The sequence below is a fragment of the Euprymna scolopes genome, chromosome 1, assembly GCF_053919585.1.
Source record: "Euprymna scolopes isolate OS-2025 chromosome 1, ASM5391958v1, whole genome shotgun sequence".
Taxonomy (NCBI): Eukaryota; Metazoa; Mollusca; class Cephalopoda; order Sepiida; family Sepiolidae; genus Euprymna; species Euprymna scolopes.
Window position 1 is genome coordinate 96,977,182 of NC_136482.1, and position 24,460 is coordinate 97,001,641.

The 24,460-nt window shown below is 32.4% G+C and overlaps 1 protein-coding gene across 1 annotated transcript in view; it reads right to left on the bottom strand.

Moving 5' to 3' along the window:
- The window catches only part of LOC145255066 (RNA helicase Mov10l1-like), a 157,601-nt gene that overhangs the window by 69,386 nt on the left and 63,755 nt on the right, over positions 1-24,460 (bottom strand). The window contains exons 5-9 of the mRNA XM_080113923.1: positions 16,505-16,747; positions 11,553-11,670; positions 5,470-5,568; positions 3,638-3,784; positions 2,412-2,503 (exon numbers count right to left, since the gene is read on the bottom strand). Coding sequence (XP_079970049.1) covers positions 2,412-2,503; positions 3,638-3,784; positions 5,470-5,568; positions 11,553-11,670; positions 16,505-16,747 — 699 coding nt within the window. The remainder of the gene's footprint in view (positions 1-2,411; positions 2,504-3,637; positions 3,785-5,469; positions 5,569-11,552; positions 11,671-16,504; positions 16,748-24,460) is intronic.

The window sequence follows — 24,460 nt, forward strand, 5'->3', positions numbered from 1 at the left end:
AGTGATCAAGTATCAAAAATTCATGAAAATCTAACTGCTGGTTGATTTTTCCTAGATTTATTAACACATGCATGTCTGCACCTTAAAACCGACTACAACATAAGAATGTTGGTTTAAGGCATCGATATAGTAAACACGATATCAAATACTTTAAATGTTTTAAGATACATATTCCGGACAAATTTATCATTATTTCGGTCTCAAACAATGAAAAATTAGATAATAAAAATCGAATACTTTCAGCAATTAAAAAATACTATTAATAAGATTTAACCATTCTTTTTTTGAAATTGGGTGGGTTGGTGTAGAGATTTATTGCTCTTTTAATGGAAAACTTGGCTGATAGTTTCATTTTTCATCATCAGGAGGAGAAGCAATATTTCATACTATACAAATTTTTTCATTTCTGACCACTTCAGAGAAAAAACAAAATTCAACAATAGACAAGACAAAAGCAGGAGTTACATTTTGTGCTCAACGCACTGAAACAACATGCATAAATTATATTAAATATTCCCGTTCACATGTAAACACAAAATAAAGGTTTCAGACTAACTTTCACATTGAGGGAGATGTACACATACATAGGTGCATAAAAAAAAAAATAAAAATTGCGATACTATAAAGTGGCCCTGGGGTGGATTTCAGCCACTAAGTGCTAAGAGGGGGGGGGAATAGACAAAGAGATAGGAAATAGCTTAGAATAAACAGAGAAATCGGAAATATCCTACAATTAACAATAGAGAGGAAATAGCTTAGAATAAACAAAGAAATCAGAAATATTCTACAATAAACCATAACAATAGAAACCTACTGATAAAACAGAGAAGGGCAGCTTCCGGTAGCCAGGGTGGGGTGGGCAACCTGTGAGACCAACATAGAGGAGACAGTCAGTTGACATCTAGATGCCCATCACAGCAGATGGAAGTTGGATAGTGACAGTTGAGATCTAGATGCGCTAGACATCAGATGGGAGTTGATAACGACTACAGTGTGACATTTAGAGTTGATTGTGAAACAGAGATAGACAAATGTAACATCGATAGAACAGGGGAAGACACACACACTCACAAGTTCAACAGTCAATTTATATGTGAACATTGGCGTTTGTGTTTTTCCTTTCTTTGTTCATATTTCTATTTTGTGAACCGCGTGTGTTCTCATTGACAGTCGCCAATGGGAAAAGGATGATCTGGCGATAAGAAGAACAGTCGAACAAAAAATCCATGGTACACGACGTTGGGAGTTCGGCGATCTGACGAGGAGCCACACACATTGGGTTACAAAATAATAAAATAAGCAAAGGCAAAAAAAAACAAAACAACTTAGCTTTTCAATCAATCAGCATCCTTTTATTATATCTCCTCTTCACATGCCTCCCCACAATGACTTAGTTCACAATATATTGTAGTGTACACTTTACTGTTTCTCAGCGTTGCCTGCTTCCCAGTATATTGCGGGAGAGTGAGGTCTTTACTAGAGCAAGTAATCAATTGATTTGATTGAAAATTGGGCGATTTCACCAATTTTAATAACAAGAAAAGTATGCAAGGGCAGAACATTTGTTGATCCTCAATCTAGGGCAACGTCGGGTCTTCTTGTTAGTATATATATACATATACACACAAAACTAAAGAATGCTTTTATTTCAGATTCAAAACAATTTAGATAAATGATAATTTTTTTTAAAGTAAAGACATACAAAGTTTCTTATAAATATTTATAATAGATTATATAGACACATCCATTTTTGAAGTAACTTTAAATTCCATCGTTATATATATATCATATTAGATTTTACTGATGATGGCAAGTTTCAAACTTTATCAATCCTAGTAAATAAAGATTTTTTTTTAATTTTTTTTTTTTACACAGGAATCACCACTTATCAAAGCCCGGAAGCCACTCGAGGATAAGGGTTAATGGGTATACATTAGTAAATGTGATTATAGTGTAGTAAACATAAGTAGTGGGAATTTTGCAAATTAGATTACTTAGGGGGACGGTTCATCAAGAACTTGTTTACGTTGGACTTGAAGACAATAAGATTGTAGTCGGCTAGAAAGCAGGTAATCAGAAGAGTTCCACAGGCGTGCCGTTTTAAGAAAAAAGCTTTGTTCATGGAATCTACATTTAGGTTTAGGCACAGATAAAGAGTGTGGGAAACTAAGTGGTTTTTGGCTAGACAAGTGTTTTTCGTGTGCAAAAATATTTCCATTAATGTCAGTTCTTATATAATACAGCTAGATGGTAGTTTTTTTTTTTTTTTATTTGACATAAAAATGTATTTAAATAACAAATTAGATCTAAAATATCATTATAAAAGAAAAAAAAACAATTAGCATGCCAAAAGATGATATATATATATAAAAAAAAAAAGAAAAAAAAGCAACAACTCAACTCCTACAAACCTATTAAACGTGAAGCGTATGTTATAATCTTCTCCTTGGTAATTATTTTGAAATTCAGAATTGAATCTTAAAAGTACTTCTTCATTGTGCACCTAAAATAAAAACAAAGTATTTTTTTTCTTTTAGTTTCATCGTATATATAAGAAAAGAAAATTTTAAGAGAAAAACATTAAACAATGATAATGTTATGCTTAAATTATATAAAAAAATTCAAATATTTAAAACAGATTTAAAATTAAAATTTCATTAAACATTTGAGAAAAATACTGACAGTCATAGCTAAAGAAAAATCTGATTTTTTTTTTTATGAATAAATATATTGAATAATACTGTGAATAAATTAACATAGGCCAGACAGATTTCCATAAAATAATTGCACTTAAAATATTTAAGTATATATATATTTTTTTAATTTTCAAATGACTGGAAATCAATAAAAAAAATATTTAAGATTATCTATATTCACAGTTCAACCTAACTAATTAAAAATTCAGAAATTTTTTTTTGATGTATGTACCCGTCACAGAATGAAAATGTTATATTCTAAAAATCACCTGAATGGATTAGGTATTTTTTTTTTTTTAAAGAAAAACAAATTTTAGCAATTTTTGTGATTTCTGCAGCCATTACAAGGCTGATTAAAAAACAAAAAATGTCGTTAGTCAAATTAAATGGTCTCCTTTGATTTCTAAAACATAGCTGATCAATCTTGCTTCCTCATAAAATTTGATTTTCTTATTTAAAAAGAAAAAAATTACTTTACTAATTTACATAATTTTTGGAATATGACATTTTTGTATTGTGATGGATACATACAAAGATTTTTCTTTATTCTTGTTTATTAATTAGGTTTAATTTTGGACAAGCCCCAGGTGTTAAATACATTTAAATATATTTTAATTTGTCCAGATTTTGTATATATTATCATAGTCGTTATTTCAAAAGTAAAAAAAAAAAAAAAAGTATTTAGGTGCCATCAGCTAGAATGTAAACAGAAACTGTAGCATTCAAAACTGGTGATGTTACCACTGTACCAACGATTAAAAATTAAAAATAAACTAGTACCCTAGTGCCACTCTGCAACTTTTAGTGTCGGAGGAGATAGAGTTTGAAAATATGAAGACAGACAGACACTGACCAACAGACAGACCAATATACAGACAGACATATAGCTGTTTATATATTAGATAAATCAAAGCTTAAAAAAAAAAAAAAAAAAAAATTACCTCATGAACAATTCCTTCCAGTAATGGAGTTTCTGATTCTCCAGGAGCAGAAGCATAAACTTTATCACCAACCAAAACAGATGGTCGACCTTCAGCAAGTCCAGGCACTTTTAATGCCAGATACTCTCCTGCATGTTTAAGACATACCTGGAAAAAGAGACAAAAAGAACTTTTTCTCAAGATCAACTCTGTGTAGAAATACTGGTTTCTCTACAATTATTATTGGGAATCTACACTGGTAAGTAGAGATTATGTTAACCAGTATGAATTTCGGGAGCGTTTCATTAAGTACGTGTGGACACAGCCTGGCAGCGAATTGAGATGGACTCAGTGCACCTAGCATGATGGAGGCAAGGGTTCAGGTCAGCTTTCAATTGTGCAGAATTTGAACCAGCCGTAACTAACTAGCCGCTCGACTTTGCTCGGAACATAACATTAATTGCTGGTTTTCACCAAGCATGATCAATTATCAAAGCATGATAATGCTACTCAAGGAAAATACTGAAGAAAACATTTAAATATAATAAAATCACCAGATAAAAAATATACAATGAAAATAAAAAAGAAACAACGTAACAATTTCTGTTTTATTCTTGTAACAAATTCTTTTAAGTGAAAAAAATAAACAAGTATTTTTTTTCAACCAATTTATTTTACTCAAACAAAATTGAACAAACTAATAAGAAAACCAATTTTTTGTGTTTTTCATCTTTTTTTTTAAGGTTAAAAAAAAAAAAAAAAAAAAAAAAAACACTGTTTTTTTTCTTTATATTTTTGTAATCAATGTAAACTTTGTTTTGTTATTTTTTTTTCATGAACAATTTTTTTTCCTGTAGGATGGAGCTAGCAATAGATTTTTTAAAATTAAATTCAGACAGCTGAGATATTTCGTTAGGATTAGGAAGACTTTTCTACAGTCGCATCAGATGATTTCAAAATGGGGGGAGAAGAGACAGTGTTTGTGAAAGAAACTTCGCCAACCCAATTGGGTAGCTTTTATGGTTTAAGATCGCGACAAAAGGATCATAACAGAATTTCTGTCTCCACAAACTCAAAAAGACGAAAAGATAACTGTCGAGAAGCTCCCAGTTGGTCCTATTAATATGTTCTCAGTATTTTCCCCAAAGATTGTTTGCTCCTTTGCTGTGCATTGATCGGCATCTTGCGTTAGATTACAGTCAAACCTGAGTGCATGACATGTTCTGAGTAAATGGTTAGTTACATCTGGTTCAAATTGTTCACAAGGACCGATATTACATATATATATAAAAAAAAAAAAAAAAAAAAAAAAAAAAAGAAAAGAGAATTTTGAGGCAGTTGAAGGTAAGGAAGCGGCCAGACCAGATGTGCCTCAAAATGTAAAAATCTAAGAAAATTTCTTAGAGGCCTGTTCATTCGACCATTTTTAAGGCTAAGTAGAAAAATTAAAAAGAAATTCATTTTGTTCTCTCCTTTTGTGAATAAATTTCTTTCTATAATAAAAACCTTTAAAACCACTAACAAGTCTCCATTATGTTACTATACACAAGTTTCATTAGTTTTGAATTAAAAGATCACAACTACTAGGGGATCAATGGCCATACACATGGAAAGCAATGATAAAAAAGAATGAAAACCAAACGGCATGCATATGTTTAAAAAAAGAAAAAAAAAAAACTTTCATTTCTGGATCGCTATCAATAATGTAAAAGTGCAGCAAGTACATGCCTGTGCAAAAAAAAAAAACCGATGCACATTTTTTTATTTTAACATTTGTTCATTTAATGACTGTTTATGAAAATGTTACAAAAAAAATAAAAAATAAAAAAATAACAACAACTCCTCAAACTTACTCTTTCCAAATCAAATTGTCGTATGTCAATCATCATTTGTATTTCTTCCAAATGAAGAAGAATAGAAAACTTGGAGGTATAATTTTCATAACACAAAGTCTGAAAATAAAAGAAAACTTGGAAAGTTTATTTTAGTTAAAAAAAAAAAAAAAAATATTACATTTTATAAATGATATGACATTTTATCTGTAAACGAAAAAGGCATCATGATAGTTCACATTTCATGACTAGACAATAGAAGACATATGCCAAGGCTGCTGCAAAGAAGGTGGATTCCCTCTAACATACTAGAAAAATATTCATATCTGTCAGTATATTATATCTCTACAAAGCCACTATTTGTGTACACCTAGAATATTCTTGCCATATATGGGCCGGTGCATCCACTCTAAAAAAGAAAGTCTTCAATCTAACAGGTCTTACACTTTTAACCAAGCTCCAACCTCTTGTCCCACAATGTTGCATCCCTTTACTTGTTTTACAACAAACAATGGAAAATGTGCTAATGAACTAGTAGCACTGATGTCCTTTAGATGCAAATACCCCAGACTTATCTGACAAACAGCAAAATCTCACATCTTCACTGTAGAGGTTCCTCTATGTCAGAGAGCTTTTTACTCTGAAAGTTTCTTCCCTCAAATTGCTAAACTTTGGAGTTCCCTCTATATCCTGCTTCTCTGACTGTAGTGACACGAAAAAATTTAAGTGTAATGTGAACAGACATCTTGCTACTCAACTCCTTACTTAGAGTGTCCCTGTAGACATGGTCCCTCATTTACAGTAACCTCTTACATCTCAGTGGCAATTTTAGTTTGAGGTGAATACAGGTTAAAAATAAATGAAATTGGCATGTACAATTAAAATCTAGTTACATTCATTTTTTTTCATAGTTTTTTTTTTTTTACATCATAGGTGAGACAGTATATTTCTCAGCTAGTCATAGAAACTTTTCACACAGAGATGAAAGGAAACAACAGTAACAACCTTACTCTACTTTTCTCAACTTTGAATCCATTTTCCCCAACTTTGATTTCTTCTGATTAATTATCAAAGAAAACAGTCTAAACACCATTATTTATCTGGATTGTTACTTTAACTGCAACTAATTAAAATCTATTTTTATTCAAGAAGTTTGGCAAGAGAATAAGACAAGCAGAAATTTATACACAAGATAATAAAAAGCTTCATTGACACATTTACTACATCTCCGGGAAGTCTATATCAAGATCCAGAAATCTTGATTAAGTGAGAAAGTAGCCCTCATCCAATTCAATTGAAAGCAGCGATGACAGTTCCTGGTAATGCCTGCATAGACCTCTTTCTGGTGCAGGAGTAAATAGTAGGCCTTAAGAGAGATCATATAAGTCATTGAAGAGATTGTAAGCCAAAATGAGATCACTGCATAAATGTTGGGGTTCAAGAGAGTCAGTTACTATAAAGCAGACTCTAGAGTCCCTGAACCACTCAAATAGTCAATCGTTGAACTCCCTCTCTGTGTGCTGGGTATTATGCAGAAGCCTGGGCACCATGGTCTGATGAAAGAAACAAAAGTGAGAGAAATCTTTCAGGTGTCAGTTTGCAGAAGGAGTGTGAAAACTGCTGGTCCTTCAGCTTCACTTTCTTTCTCACTTTGAGCCGGAACTTTCTTTAGCGAGGGACTTTCCTCTCCTCTCACTGTTTTCTCTGCTTGAGCAAAAGCACAGTCGCCTATCCTTCCAAGTTCAGTCTTTTATTCCTCACAAATTTCGAGAAATCTTGCGGTTAGTTTTGCCCTCTTTCCCATAAAACCAACCACGCCTATCACTTCTTCTTCCAGCCTCTGTGTATTGACAACAAACAATAGACTTTTGAAGGCGTCCATTAGAAGAAGAAGGGATAAGGGTTATTGCAAGTACATTACGTTAGTGAGGAGATTTTATGACTACAGAGTGTCAAATGAGAAATAGGGGCCTTGCTTTGTTTGCAGTATGAATACAATATTTAGATAGCTTGAAAGACAAGTTGACCAGAAGGCCAAGATTTTTGGCCTTGTTCACCTTGAGTGGAGTTATCATTGTTAAAATGTAAGAGCCATATATCTAGTCACTAAGTAGATTAAGCAATTCGCTATGATATATTGGAATATACTGACTGCATCAAATACTATCCATTAAACTCTTATCCTCTATACTTATTCCTAAAACATTTTGACAAACTTAATGTCAATTATCCAGATTTCCGACCATTTAATAATGTTGCATATCCCTTGGCATGAATCCATGTTAGCGATGTTTCTGACAAAGGGGGAAAAATTAGTTTTCTATTTTTTGCCCTTTAAATTTCTTTTTTTCTTTCATAGTTTTTTTTACATCAAGTGGTTTAAAAAATCTAAAATCAAGATGAATTTCTTAACCTAGAATGTAAATACCCCTTGACTGTTCCGATAATCCTTTCACTGTAGAGGTTCCCAAATTCTGAAATGCTTTCTACTCTAATAGTTCTGTTCCTCAAACTGCTTGCATTCCCTCTCTATTCCCAACTGTATCAACTAGCAGAAATTTAAATGCCATGTAAACAAATATCTTGCTGTACAACTATCAAGTTCGGATGTCTCAATCTGTCCCATAATTCACAGTATATTTCAGTGGCAATGTGCCTTGTTTGAGATAAATACAAGTAAAGAATGAATAAAAGTAGTCAAGTAACTGGTATTGTTCTGCCAAAAGTTTTCATTGGCTCATTTCAGCCAATTCAACTCTGTAAAACAATTCTACTGCTAAAGGAAAATACATCTAATCACAAAAGAAATTTAGGTAATTTTTTTTTTTTTTTTTTTTTTTTTTTACACAGTGATCACCACTTATCAAGGCCTGGAAGCCACTCAGGGATAAGGGTTATTGCAAGTACATTACGTTAGTGAGGAGATTTTATGAAGTGTTTAATTAGGAGGGCGGTTCATTAGGAATTTGTTAACATTAGACTTGAAGACATCCAAGTTGTAGTCCGGAGGGAAGCAGGCAGACGGAACAGAGTTCCACAGGCGTGCAGTTCTAAGAAAGAAGCTTTGCTCATGAAATCCGCGTTTTGATTTAGGCACAGATATAGAGTGGGGAAAATTTTTCACAGTGGATTCAGCTAGACGGGTGTTTTTCGTGAAAGATTGGCGAGGGGGGACCAGGGATTGGAGTTCAGACGAGCACCTGCCATGAAAATAATGATAAAACAAGGATAGGCTCGCAACGTCTCTTCTGTGGGAGAGGGGTTGCAGGGTAGAGAAAAGGGCATCCCCCACTAAACCACAAAGTCTATTTTGTACTCTGTCAAGGCATGATAGGCTGTTTTTGGCAGCTCCTGCCCAGATATGGCAACAGTATTCCATCCTTGGCCATACTTGGCTTTTATATAGATAGAGAATTGCATCAGTAGTGAGATATCTTCTGGAGCGGTAGAAGGATCCCACCATCTTTCCAGCGACCTTGGCAACAGACTTGATGTACGTGTTCCATTTCAGATCAGGAGTAAAGGTCAAACCCAGAAGCTTGTCAAAACACGGGGCCTCACCCAGACGAGAGCCATCCATCACAATTGATGCCAGCTGGGGATCAGAGCGTTGATGATGTAAGGATAGGAGTTTGGTTTTGGATGCATTAAAGGTAACTAGCCACATCTTCCCCCACTGAACCACGCGCTCGAGATCAGAGGAGAGAGAATCCGAGAGAACTTTGTCATTTACAGCCTTTGATGTGTTGCCGTAGATGGTCGTGTCATCAGCATAGATGTCAACGAATGATTTAAGTATGTGTTTAGGGAGGTCATTGATGTAGATCAGGAAGAGAGTTGGGCCCAGTATTGACCCCTGAGGGACTCCAGCATTTATATTGCAGGCCTCCGATTTTTGTCCATCTACCACTACTCTTATGAGCCTATCGGAGAGAAATGATTTAATGATTGAGAAAACATTTCCAGTTATACGGTAGCTGGAAATCTTGTGAAGTAGACCCTTATGCCATACTTTGTCAAAGGCCTTTGATATGTCAAGAGCAATTGCCCTAGAAAGGAAGCCTTTTTCAAGAGATTCACTAATCCTGTGGGATATAACCGTCAGCACATCTGCGGTAGATCTTGCAGAGCGGAAACCATATTGTGTGTCACTAAGAAGGTTATTCCTGCTGTGGTGGTTGACTATTTCTCTATTTAATATTGATTCCAGCAACTTACTCATAACACAGAGAAGACTTATTGGTCTGTACTGACTTATCACCTGAATTCTTAAATACAGGGCAAACTGATGAGGTCTTCCAGGGGGTCGGAAAGCACTTCTCCTTAAGGCAGCGCTTAAATAGTTTCGTAAGTATGGGAGCAAGTTCTGGTTGAAGCTTTTTTAACACTATAATTGGGATGCCATCAGGGCCAGTTGCTTTACTGGAATCTAGGTTTTTTATTAGCTTGGCGACCTCATGCACGGATATTTGTATGTTACCTAGCTTGTTCTGTGTTATAGGAGGAAATATGGGGAGTTGATGGCCTTCGTCGCATAGGGTAGAATTAGCTGCAAAGTTCTTTGCAAATAGTTTGGCCTTGTCTGACGCTGACGAGATAACCTCTGGTCCATTGATAATGGTTGGGATAGAACGCACACTTCTGTTCAGGATCCTATTTGTTATTTGCCAAAACTGGTGGGAACCAAGCCGCTGATCAGCTACCTTGGATTTAACAGACTGGGCATATAGCTCTCTTGCATTTTTTATTACTCTTTTACAGTGGTTGCTGGCAGTCCTGAAAGCAGCTTTAGTCTCAGTGCATCTATTACGTTGGTAGCTATGGAAAAAGTGATTTCTGTGCGCGATAGCAGCAGCACATTCTGGGGAGAACCATGGCTGGCTGTTAGGTTTTTGTTGAAATTTTTTAGATGGTATGAATTGGTCTATGCCTACAATTAACCATTCGGTCAGATCTGATACTATAGAGGACACTTCCTTTTTAAACATGGAGTGCAGAGGTAAATCAGATATGAATGTACGGAAGCTATCCCAGTCAGCCATAGAGTATCGATTATATTATTGATACACTGGAAACATTTAGTTAATAAAATCTAAAGTTAAAATTACTGTTGCTTTAAAAGAATCTTGTCTCTTAAGGGATGGTGTCAAAAGTATATGTAATGCAGTACTCATTAGATATATTTAACACAAGTCAAATAATAGGGTAAGGAAACGGCCAGGGTTTGTTCTGTTCCTGGTACTTCATACCTCAATAGAGCTAGTTTCACACTACTTGGAAGAGGGTGAGCATCAACAAGTAGTTATAATGATCTTAGAGATGTCATTAAAGTGCATTAATCATCATGAAACCACAACAAATCAAAATAAGTTAGAGGTAGTGTTGGTTTTCCCTATAAGCCTTGCAGATTGAAGCCTAAGGCCTCAAAATTTAGGATGGTGGGAATAACTATAGAAGTCTGATTTTGACTAAAAAATAAATAAATAAATAATAATACCTACAGAGTTTATGCATTTTTTTTTTTTTTTCAGTTACAAGAGTAACTAAAAACATCATTTTATATCCTTTAAAAGAGTAACTGTGGTACTTTTCACACATTAATGTCGACATAATTCAATTTTGTTTGAAACGCTCTTTCATAAGCATAGATGTTCTGGAGGTTTCACAAATGGAATAAACTCTGGCTTCACTTAAATCCGGCACTGATTATGGATTTCAGAACCGATTTGTGGAATTAAAAGATAGAATTTAAGTGATATGCAGAATATTATTAAAACCAAACTCACTTTCTATATGAGAAGAGCAATTTTATGTCGCAAGAATGCATGAAGACAGTTGAGAGAAGGAGGGAGTCTACATTTCTTTAGAGTAGCTATTTTTCTAGTGTTTTTTAAATAAAGAATTGAAGGTAGATCCCCTCCCCTGATATTAGCAGTTTTCTGAATAAATAAGTTTAAATAGCTATTTGTTTTTCTTTAATTATCCAATTCTGACAACATTCTAAAATCAGTTTATTTTAATCAAGTTCATACTAAATAAAGACTTATCAGGCATTTCAGAAAATATGAAAAGATTACTTAACATAAAAACAAAAACAAACTTACTTCAGGTATATTTGGGAAAATGTCTACCAAATCTTCACATTCAATTACAGCATCCCTCAGTTCTTTAGGGACACGATATTGTCCAAGTTTATTAGGCAACCGTAATTTCTTTGTGAATCTGAAGAAAATAAATAAAAAAGAAAAATATAAACAGATATAAAAGGTTATTAAAAATTATATTGAAATATTTAAAACTAGTTGTTGTTAACCAGCATTGGGTGGAAGTTAATGTTTTAATAACATGATTTGGTTGTTTTGTTTTATGGTATATCAACCCTTTTGAGTTATTTAAGTAATTTGAGTTATCAGTAATTTTGGAAATAGTTTTTATGTTTCAAGTTCTTTATATTTTCAAATATTTATTCAGTGTTTGGTTTGGTTGTTTTGTAGAAGAAAATTGTTCTTGTTTTTGACTTTGCAGAACATGATTGAGTTTTTCAAAGGAAAAAATAACAATGGTTGCTGCATTTAAAGTCAGGAAGTCAGTATCTAATAATACAAGAGAAACAGTAAAATGTAAAATCGAAAAAACAGAATCATTCAAATGGCTGACTTGTTTCTCAGAAATCAAAATGTATCTTAGTGTATATAATTTAATAAGAAAATAATTTTTTTTTTCTAAGTAGGATTTTTTTATCTCAAGAAGCAATTCATTGAAATGGCCAACTTGTTTTATAAAGAATTGAAATGCATTACAGTGGATTTAATTTCTTAATGAAATATGTATTTGTAAATTATTTCTAAATTGGAATTTGAAAAAACTTGGTTTATTTTATTAAATAATGTGTAAGTCATAAGTGTTCTGTCTGATTAAAAAATGGTATAAACAAGCACAAGAAATGTATGTACAATTACAACAAATAACATATTTAAGATAATTTTTTGCATTCTATATGCTGACACATACAGAAATGAAATCTAATGCTGCATCCCAATATTTTTTTTTTCAGATAAACTAATGGAGATAATAGGAAAAATAGAAATGAAAAGAATTGTTTGTCGATGCCATATTCATTTGTGTGTATATCATTGACAAGTCAATGAAATGCAAGCATTGATAAAAAAAAAAAAAAAAAAAAAAAAAAAAAAAAAATCAAATTAAAAGAATGTTGAGAAAATTTGTATACACATTAAATTAAGACCCAAATGAAGAATAATTTATGTCAATAAGTCAGGCAATTATTTAATACCAAGATTGTTAGTAGAGACACACTGAATAAGATGAATACATTATCTGGTTCAGATATGAAGTACCTTTAATAAGTTTCTAGACTTTTTTTTATACAGGCATTTAAAATTGTCATAGACCCTTGAAAATTCAGTATATTATTGCTATACATTTTATGAGATGACTGACCAATTTTTATGATTTCAGGTTCCAATAAATAGCTAAAGCAAGAATTGGAATACACCCTACTAAAGTCTGATTGTCAAAGCTGGTGAATTTCAAAAATGCAATCTGGACAGGAGGACACTTTAGAAGAACGATATGCAATAAAATTGTTTTAAACTTGGAAAAAATGCCATAGAAACGTATGGAATGCTTTAGACTGCTTTTGGACCAACTTGCATGAATCGAGCCTCAGTTTTTGAGTGATATAAGAAATTCGAGGAAGGCAGGGAGTCTGTGAGGGATGATGAGAGGTGTCGGAGGAGTAAGGAAGTCAGAACACCAGAGTTGATTGACCAAATAAAGAGTGCCTATAGAGACAATAAGTGCACAGTTTGATGTCAGTGTGGGAACTGTATTTGTGAGAAACTGAAAATACAGAAAATTTGCACAAAGTTTGTGCCAAGGGTGCTCAGAAAAGATCACAGACTATTTGACCAAGATGGGCATCAAGACAGTTCCTCATCCTCCCTATAGTCCAGACCTTGCTCCCTGTGACTTTTGTTTATTCCCTAAGCTCAAAGAAAACCTTAGAGGATGTTGTTATGTGAGAACAGAGGAGATACAAGAGACTGACAAGGGTCACTGCCATGCTCACACAAGAGGACTTCCATGGGGCCTTCCAGAAGTTGTTGGAATGGTACAATAAGTGCATTGCAATCGGAGGAGTTCACTTTGAAGGGACTAGAGTTTCATATGTATACTATCAAGAAAAGTGCCCATACAAAAAGTCTGGAAACTTACTGAAGGCATCTTATAACTAGAAAAAAGAAAAAAAAAAGTTTATAATTTTAGATGTTGTTAAAGTCTGTATAGTATCTCTACTGTTATATAAGAAGGAATTGTGTGTGTAAGTTTGTTCCCTATGAACTCTGAAACAACCAGGCCAACTTTTAAGAAATTTCACATAAAGATACTTGATGTATCTGGGAGTGTTCATATGTAGGTTTTGCATTGGAATCGATAATCAGAAAAATCTAACTGCATAAGGAAGTCCTATTTTGATCAAAATTAACACTTTTATACAAACTAACATCACAAATGTATTTGAGAAGTTTTATCACTGCACAAGCAGAAAAGACCAGCCTATAAAATCAACTGTAGATTCTTTTACAAGACAGGAGTGCGTTCGAAATAAATGTTTCTGTTTAGAGCACAGTTGAACTATGATACTTGACTTTTGCATTTTAAACTTGAAGTCCAGCCATTATTTACAGATAATTTTATAAAATCAACAGTAGATTCTCTACAATGCAATGCACACTACAATGTATTGTGGACCAAGTCACTGTGTGGAGGCATATGAAGCTTCCTCCCAGTACGCTGTGTGGTGGTGGAGGATTCTTAACTAGAGCAGGCAATCAATTGATTTGATTAAAAAGTGGATGATCTCCTGGACAACATTGAGTCTCCTTGCTAGTATATTAATAAAATTGTGTGATCACAACAAAAGCACTGTTGTCTTTCCAACAAATGAGGAAAAAATAGTTGAAAATGTTTAGAAAATTAGTGTTATCAAGTATTGGGTCTGTTTTGTTATGCAAATTCTAAAAATGTCCTTAAGTATTAAAATCTGGATGTCTTTGTATTATTTATAATCAGAAAACGTAAATATTTTGTTTTATTCATCGGCATAGTGATTAATATGAAATGAATCAACAAAATATAATGTGAATTAGATTTCATTTATATTTCTGCATGATGTAATGGAATGAGGGCTTAGCCAATAACTCTTTATTAGAGTAAGGAGTTATTGGCTCCTCTTTGAAATGAGAAACCGAAAAAACTGATTAAAATCAATGAAAAAAAAACAAAAAACATTCAATTGTTTGTTTGTACTTGTTTACATTTTAATATAGGAAAAATAAACATTTATTAAACTTAGAAGTTATTCAAAATCGTGTTTCAGAGAGATAATTTAATATGAAAATTTTCTTTGTTTTTCTTTTTGTACATTTTAGAGAAATAAATATATAACTTAAAAGTATTTTGATCAGACACTTGTGGAAATTTAAATATTGTACAGCTATCAAAAAGTTTTTTTTTGTAATTACATTTCTTGATTACTATCAGAATGCTGAAATGCTAGTAAAAGATATAAACTTGAAATCTCTTGTATCTATAAAAATCAAGTTGTTCTCAGACTTGAACCAGGTTGCCATTGTTGAAATTGTTAATTAAAATTTATTTTCTTAGAAAGTTTTTTTTTTTTTTACTTGGTCATGTGAAATGGATACTCAACCAACGCCATTTCGTCAAATCTGTATCCAAGAAAAGTAGCCAAAATTTAAATATGACTGTCTGTTAATCTTTCGAATCAAGACCAATTCATTAATTTTAATAAATCAAATCTATTGCACATTCACATACTAAGAAAAATAAAATTGAAAATTAAAAACAAAAATGAAGAAAAAAGATTTTTATGTATTTTTCTGAAGCTTTGAGATGAGGATTAAAAATTTGCATTATTTGAACTACTGTTCTCACATCTTGGATTTTATTCTCACAAGATTTTAGCCATTGTAACTTCCAGCATTCTCAAATGCATCATGTTAAACTCTGGAATCTGTATGGAATTTCCAACAAAACACTATTTAATCCACGGGAACAGACTACTTTCATTCCATCAGAATGATTAAATAATTCTTGATTATATTACTAGCATTGTCTGTATTGATTTGAACCTTCAACCTCTAGAAGATTCACTTAGCACTTTGTGTTGCACCACAGTTCTATGCAGACTAAATAAAGCATTCCAACATTGTATAGATTCCAGAGTTTGACAAGACACATCTGAAGATTAAAAGTTATATCGGGCAGAATGAGAGAACAACATTCAAGATAAGAATAATGTCAAATCTTGTTCATAAATGTATTGAAGTACATTAAATACTGAATAGGAAATATGTATTTTCTTTTTGTCATTTCACTTGGTTGAATTACTTTTGATAGCCAATAGATGAATACCTTACCCAGCTACTCTGAATGGATGTGCAGAATACCGATCTAATAACTTAGAGAGAAAAAAAAAAGTAGCGGCAAAGTTACAAAAACAATGCTTGAACTGCTACATGAATTATGATAGAAAAATAGTGTCTGTTTCAGCTATGTTTATACTAAGGGGATTTTTCCAAATTTGAATAAGTTTAGATTAAAAAAAAAAAAAAAAAAAAAAAAAAAACTAAAAAAATATAATTGTTATTCTATGTATGTTTATAAGTGTTAAAAAAATGTATAAGTTTTTCAGTTCAGTATATTCTTATAATTATTTTTAATCAATATTTTTCCATTTTAATTGCTTGACTTTTATAGTAGCACTTAAAACAAAATACTGAATAATAAGGTTGTTGTCAGTCATTTTGATTCCATTACTTAAACAAAATTTTTTTAATTTTCCTTCATGAATTCTTTAATAACCTGTACAATTTAAACCAAACTTAAAACAATTTATCAATCTTCCATTAATTATTTGGGATTTTATGAGTAAACAGGGTTTTTATCATATATTTCCTTTTTAATACATCTCAAATGTGTAAAATGAGGAATTTTAGTGCATTCTTACCTTTGTATTTGTTCTCCAGGAATTATCCAATCTGAAGTGCTGGTTTCTTGGAACCGTGAGAATGCCATGTGTTGCTGCTGTTGATGCGGCAACAATTTTCCATCTTCTCCTTCTTTACTACTAATTGACATATTCTGAGGTAGATAATCTTGGTAAGGATCAATAACTGTGACGGTGAGATTACGAGCAATTCGGAATTTGTCAAATTTAAAAACCAGCAGTACTTTGTGATTTCCAATATGTCTGAAGAAAAGGGAAAAATTGGTTTCATATTATTTAAGCCCAAACTTTTTCATTTTCATTTAACACACAAGAACACGATATAACACATATCAAGCACTTTTTAAAATAAAATAACTGCTGTAAATAATTATATTTTCTGATGATAGTTCAAGACAAATATCCTTATCAATTCTATAATTGAGGATTTGCTTTTCCTTCCAATATATTGTTACTGCATATTTGGCTTAGTGTGATACTGTGGATGCTCTTCCCTACTTCCCGCAACCAAGATCCATCATCAAAGCAAAAGTGTAGAAAGTGAGATTAGTAAACAGATAATTGGAGGGGAGGGGGGACTTTTTGAACTCTCTAGACCAAACATGGCCAACCTGTGGCGCATGCACTATAAGTGGAGCATTGTATCCTTTTGATGAGAAAATAAGCCACTTTTACTCATTTATTCAGTGATTTATATTTCTTGCACATCCTTCATAGCATTGTTCTGTTTCTTTTAAAAGCTAATCTAAATTTTAAATATTGTAAATATTGTGATCTAAAATTTTGAATTACATCACTTTTTTTTTTTTTTTTCTCCACGTTAAAAAACGACCCTGGTGTCTAACTCTGTCCCGTGGGGAGGCATTGTAAATAGGTACATCACTCTGGCTTTTTATTCCTTGTGTCACCCAGTAACTAATGTTGTAACATTTTAAATTTTACGTAACAATATTGTGGTTTATTATGCTTGCTAGATATTTGCTGTGATGACCATATTGCATACTGCTGTTAAGCTTGTTAGCATACCACATATAAAGTGAGATTACATTTCTTGTAAACAAGTATTTAAAAAATTGTTTTGCAGTTTATATTATTATTCATTGAGAGTCCTTCAGGAAAACCAATGTGCATAGTTTATGAAAGCACTCTCTCTAAGATAACACGTTATGACATTAGACGACATAAGAAACACTAAGGTGAAATAGGAAAAAAAAAAAAACAGAAGTTAGTCCCGGCTTTGAATTACGGAAAGATATAATCAAGAAGCAAAATTTGTTTGCAAAGAAAAGCTGTGATAGTTTAGCGATGCTCTAAGTATCCTATGAAATTGCCTTCTCTGACAGGCAAAAAATTATTAAGCCCAGTCTCGAAAAATTTGCAAAACGTGTTGGCAATAAAAGCATAAAAAGAAAAGTAAACAAAGTCGCTTTGTCAAAGCAAACGATTACAAGATGCACAGAGGAGATTTCTCGTGAGCAAGTAAAAAACCGTGCACATGCATGTTTTTTTTTTGTTTTTTTCATTAGCCTTGGACGAATCTGCCGACATATGTGATTTAGTCCAATTAAGCATTTTTCTACAATGAACTGATAATTTCAATGTCTTTGAAGTATTGGCTTTGAATCGCTCCATGGAAAAACAAAAGGATCAGACATATTTGAAAAAGTAAAGTCTAGAAAATCAACAATTAGATCTAAGTAAACTTTTAAGTGTCTGTACTGATGATGCACTGACAATGATTGGTAAAATTGCTGGGGCTGTTGCCTTACTCAAAAGGTTTTTAGGTCATCTTCTCCTAAAATATCATTGCATTATTCACCAAGAGTCTGTGTGTCAAAAAGTTTAAAACTTGCAACATGTTATGGTACCAGTTGTAAAGCGAGTAAACAAAATCAGAACAGGTCAGGTTTAAGCAGAAGACATCTAGAGAATACTATGAATTGCTAGATGAGTGGTCTTATCTGTTTCTATGAGGTGTGTTGACTCTCTAAAGGACAAGTTCTAAAAGTTTTGAAAACTGAAACACATTGTCCATGATTTTCTAGATGAAAAAGATGACCCCCCCCCCAAAGAAACAGTCTTTTTGTGTAATGAGTACTAGTTGTTAGACTTAACATTTTTAGTTAATGTCACCAACCATCTCAATTACCTCGATCTTAAGTTGCAGGGCAAAGACCAACTGTTTCTTTGCTTAGTAAATGATATCAATGCATTCAAGATGAAGATAAGCATTTATCTCTTAGTTAGAAAAAAGGATTTGAGCCAATTGCCGCATTTAAAAGAACAAAGCGAATGTGTTAAAGATATTGTCAACTTTTCAAAATGCATTGAAAAAAAAAAAAATCAAATTACTACAAGAAGTTTTTGATAGTCGTTTTAGTAATTTTTCTGAAGATCATAAGCTTGCATTTATATATCCACTTTCAATTAATTAATATAACATTCTAAAAGATGCCTAGTAATATGTAAATGGAACTTATTGAACTAAAAGCAAATTCAATTTTAAAAGTAAAATTTAATGAACTTTCCTCATTCCCAAGTGCGTTGGAAATGATTGAATTTTGGCAATCATTATCATGCGAACATTTTCCAGAAATGAGAAAATTTCTTCAGAGATATGTTTTCTCTTTAAAACTACGTACAGATGTCATGCCATGAAAATGATTAAAACAATGAAAATGCTATGAAAATGATTAAAAACAAACTGAAGTTGTGACTGTCCAATTTTAAATTGAATTGCTTGTTGTTTTCAGTTTAACTTCTGATATGACTGGTTTGACAAAAACAAACTAGAGCCAAAAGTCATATTTTAGCTACACATACATTTTTTTTTTATTTAAAATTGGTAATTGTGCTCATGTTACTGTTAATACTTTTTAAAATAATTAAAACAATCAATAGAAAGTAATGTTACATGATAAGGGCTGTCCCCTTTTCATGTAAGTATAAAAATAGAGAGATTACTTAAAATAAAATGAGAGAAAGCAGAAATCGAACCTTGGATGTAAGTTTTAAAGAACAATAGGTTTAAATGGAATGTCCAGTAAATTGTTAATTCTGATGAAATAAATAATAAATAAACTATTCAATTGTTAGAAAGAATGTGGATAATGAAATATGGGTTAAATAAATTAGATATGTAGGTCGAATTCCTTTGTGAAAATAACATAGAAAAAATAGGTTATTGGGAAATCAGAATGTCGGAAACGTGCAAGTCACGCACGTGAATTGTGCTCACGTGGCCGGACATGCATGGATTTCTCAATATAGGAAGTGAGAGTTAGTTAGTTAGAAGCGGAGAAACTCAGAGAGAGTCTGGAGTTTGAAATTCGAACGTCTAGAAGCGAGACGATCACTTTTAAACTTAATATGTGAAGCTTTGAATTCTTGATGAGAAAACCACGGCCGGTCGTGAAGAAATAAAACCATCATGTGTTTTTGTAAAACGTTGTCTTGTGTTGTGATTCTACAAAAAGGTAAATTGAATTGTTATTATATGCCTATATGTCCTGTGTTATAAAATGTCGTGACATACACATCTCATATCCACAATGTGAATCTACATCTCATGTCTACACAATGTCTGAACACTATCACTTTAAGAGCTTCTCATATCAACACTTCTAAGTAAAGAACATTTTAATATATATGAATCCCTTCATAAAACGAACAATCTCTCTTACAACACATCTCTCTTCTAAGACTGCGCTTATAAGACTCTCAATGAAACCCCTATATGTAACAGTAAGAATTGTTGTGTGAAATTCTTTCCTTTATAAATGCTACATCTGTCAGTTTTTTTAATAAATTGGTCAATGTTTGTTTACAGGTTTGTTATATAATAAAGTTATAGAACATATATTTTTTTTCAATAAATACAAGTTATAACTTCCAAATATGTCCGTATTACAACACAGTTTGAAAGACAGAAAGGAAGTGGATGTTTGTGTCATGCGTTGAAATTGATGCTAAAAATATTGCTGCATAGAATAAAATGGTTGACCACATCTGCTCTAGACAGAAAGATGCTTCAATTTTTTTTTTTTATATACAAAGGAGTCACCACTTATCAAGGCCCAGAAACCACTAGAGGATAAGGGCTCCTGAGTGTACAGTGGTCAAAGGGAACATGTCATAGTAATCGTTAGAAGCGGAAATTTGGTAAATTGAATTACTTAAGGGGATGGCTCATAAAGAATTTGTTCATGTTGGACTTGAAGACAACCATATTGTAGTCAGTTGGAAAGCAGGAAAACGGAACAGAGTTCCACAGGCATGCAGTTCTAAGAAAGAGGCTTTGTTCATGGAATCTACGTTTAGGTTTAGGTACAGATAAAGAGTGGGGGAAATTATTGATAGTGGTTTCAGATAGACAAGTGTTTTTTGTGAAAGTCAGACCAGGGGAGACCATAGAGTAGAGCTCAGACAAGTACTTGCCATGAAAATAACGATAAAGATAATGACAGTGATCAATTTCCAAATACTCAGCTAGGAATAGCTGATGAGGTAAATGCAGAAGTAATTAATTTCTATTAATCAGGTGTGACAGTTATCAAGATAGAAGAATGAACATAGGATTACTGATGTTGGGTCAATTTAGGAATTAGTTTTACAGACAATTTCCAGTTTTGGACAGTTGGTGGCTTGGAGAGATTGGAGCAAGAGTGGGCAAAGCTTTTGCACACCAGAGATGAGCAGACTCTAATCCAATGGCAGTGATGATCTTCACTGGGTCTTAGTTGACACATTGAAACTAAACTATAAAGGTGGACATTAGCGGTTTTTTTTTTTTTTTTGCGGGGGGATCATTTGTCACATACATTCAGAGCACACTTGATCTATGTATAATGATTCAGAATTTGGGTTTTCTCTTGGAAGTCTGTATAGTTTTATTTTTATTATTTTTTAATACTTGCAAACCACTACTTACACCTTTGGCATTTGTCAAGATAACACAGCCAGAATGAGACAAGAAGATGAAGGAGAAAACCACAGCAAACAGCATTGGAGGAGAGGATTGTCGAGAGGAAACACTCATGGCCTTACATTAGCACATAGGATCAAATTATTGTTTGATAGTTGAACATGTGAAATTCGAATTTAGAGAATAAGTGATTGAGCATTGGATTACAAGATTAATGAATGGAAGAAGTTGCATACACTGTGTGAGGTAACAGACTTGTGGGTGGATCAAACGGCTTCAAAACATAAGATGATGTGGTGCAAAGTGCATCAAAGAAAAGCAGAAACACTAAAGTCAGTGGAGAAAAGGTTTAGTGAAAAAGTATAGGTATGTGATATCAAAGAACAGAAAGCAAAAGTTTCCAGATATACTACAGAGAGATGATCAGGAAAATAAAGTATTAAGGCTAGCAAAATAGATGACAAAGATAAATATGGATATTGTTGGAGAGAAGTGCATTCGAAATGACCATGAAATGCTAACAAAAAAAAAAAAAATGAACAAAACAAGAGGGATGTTCGGAAATGCTATTATGAGAGATTGTTGAATACAGTGACAAAGATTTAGAAAGTTTGGAAACATTTTCAACACCAGATATAAGAATTGAGAAAGAAATAATACAACAAGCTCTAAGATGAAGTAGGGTAAGGACTCAAGCATTATTGCAGAAATGTCGAAGACTACTGTTGAAGTAGGCATCAAGATGATCACAACTGTAAAAAATTAAATCATAAAAGAGGTCAACCTGAGAGACATTTTGATAGTTAAATTTCCACTACTAACAATTACTATATTATCCCACTGACTACTGTACACTCAGTAACCCTTATCCTTGTGTGGCCTCCGGGCCTTGATAAGTGGTGACCCCTATGTAAAAAAAGTAAAAAGGTGGAACTCAGCAGACAGTAGTAATTACAGAGATTAAAAGTTGATGGATCAAGTCCTGAAAGAATAACTGAGCAGCAAATAAATCAGATAAGCATAGATGAAATGCAGTTTGGGTTTATTCCTGAGTAAAGTACCAGTAATGTTATATTTATTCTGAAACAAATCTTGGTAAGTAGACAAACCTATATTTTGCTTTTGTGGATTTGGAGAAGGTTTTGATAAAATGCCAAGAGATGTTGTCTCATGGATTTTGTGCAAATGGGGGACAAGTGAGTGGTTGGTGAAGGGTGTTCAAGAAATATGCAGAAATACTCAAAGTTGTGCTAGATTTAACAGCACATTGACAGCTTCATCTGCATTTTAAAAGTGACGTCCTGGGAATTTTGTGTTAATGTCACAAAATACAATATTATAACTGGAAGTGGTTTATACAAGATTAATAGGCAAACATATGCTTAGGTGTGCTCTATGATGAAAGGATAAAAAAAAAAAAGACAAAAATTAAGAGAAAAAAGAGAGAAATTGATAAATATGGACCATTATGGTGACAGTTAATAGATTATTCATTTATATGTGTGATGCTATGTGCTCCCTCTTGACAATAATTGCTGACCACAACATTGTTATTTTTTTGTAGTCTTCTCTTAACTTCGGTGTGTGTGTGTGTGTATATATATATATATATATATATGTGTGTGTGTGTAGGTTTATCCATTAAAGGCGTTGAGTGAAATTTGGAAATCAAATAAGAGACGTGTTACATTTAACACTTTACAGCCAAATAACAAGGCAATTTTTTTTTTTTAATCTTTATAAAATAAACGAATGCTTATTTTTAAAGAGAGAGATATATTTCGGAGATATACACTCCTTTTTCAATCATTTAATGGATAAACCTACCCAGACTTTGCGACCACACGTAATTATCCGGCTACAGAAAAACCACAGCTAACATCAAGTGGACTTAACTTAAAATTCTTTCATTCAACATCATGACGAAGAATAAGAGGAAAATATATATATATATATATATATATACACACACACAGATTGAAAAAGGAAGGTATATCTCCGAAATATATCTCTCTCTTTAAAAATAAACATTCGTTTATTTTATAAAGGTTAAAAAAAAAAAAAAAAAAAAAAATTGCGTTGTTATTTGGCTTTAAAGTGTTAAATGTAACACGTCTCTTATTTGATTTATATATATATATATATATATATATATATATATATATATATATATATATATATATATATATATATATACATACATACATACACACACACATATATATATATATACATACATACTATGGCAACAAAACATTTTTAAAATTTCATTAAAATAAGCATCTATATATTAATACGATAGCATGTTATTTTCTGTGTCACGCTTACATCCGGGTCGTTTAATTGTTATGTACTTCCATTTCTTGTAATAAATAATTTTACTAAAAATTATTTATAATTTTGGTTTCGATTATAGCCGATGGCACTTGTCATCTATTTTTGTCATGAATAATTTTACTAAGAATTCCTCATAAGTTTTGGTTTCGATTATAGCTAATGGCATTCCAATAATCTATTTATTTTTTAAATAATTTATCAAGAATTCTTCATAAGTCTTGGTTTCAATTTTTGCTGATGACACCTTAGTAATCTATTTTTTTTATATAAATAATTTTATCAAAAATTCTTCCTTAGTTTTGGTTTCGATTATAGTTGAAGGAACTAAAGTTATATATATATATATATATATATATATATATATATAAGTTTGGAATTCAGTTTCAATTCCAGCTGATGAACCCAAGTCATAGATATATTTTTCATTTTTGAAATCGCAACTTTACAATATATAAAAATCAATAGAACGCTAACTCTATAATAATATATACAAAATCTGCAAGAATTAAAATATCATTAAGTGTATTTTACGACCTGGCTATGCCGGGTATCCCTGCCAGCTTGGATAAATACTTTTGCAGTTTTTAACAAAATAGCTACAATAATATCAGAGCATCTCCGTTTACGCTGAATATCTACAGAATGCCAACATCAATATATTACATATGAATCAGTCCCCTGTGGAATTTCCACAC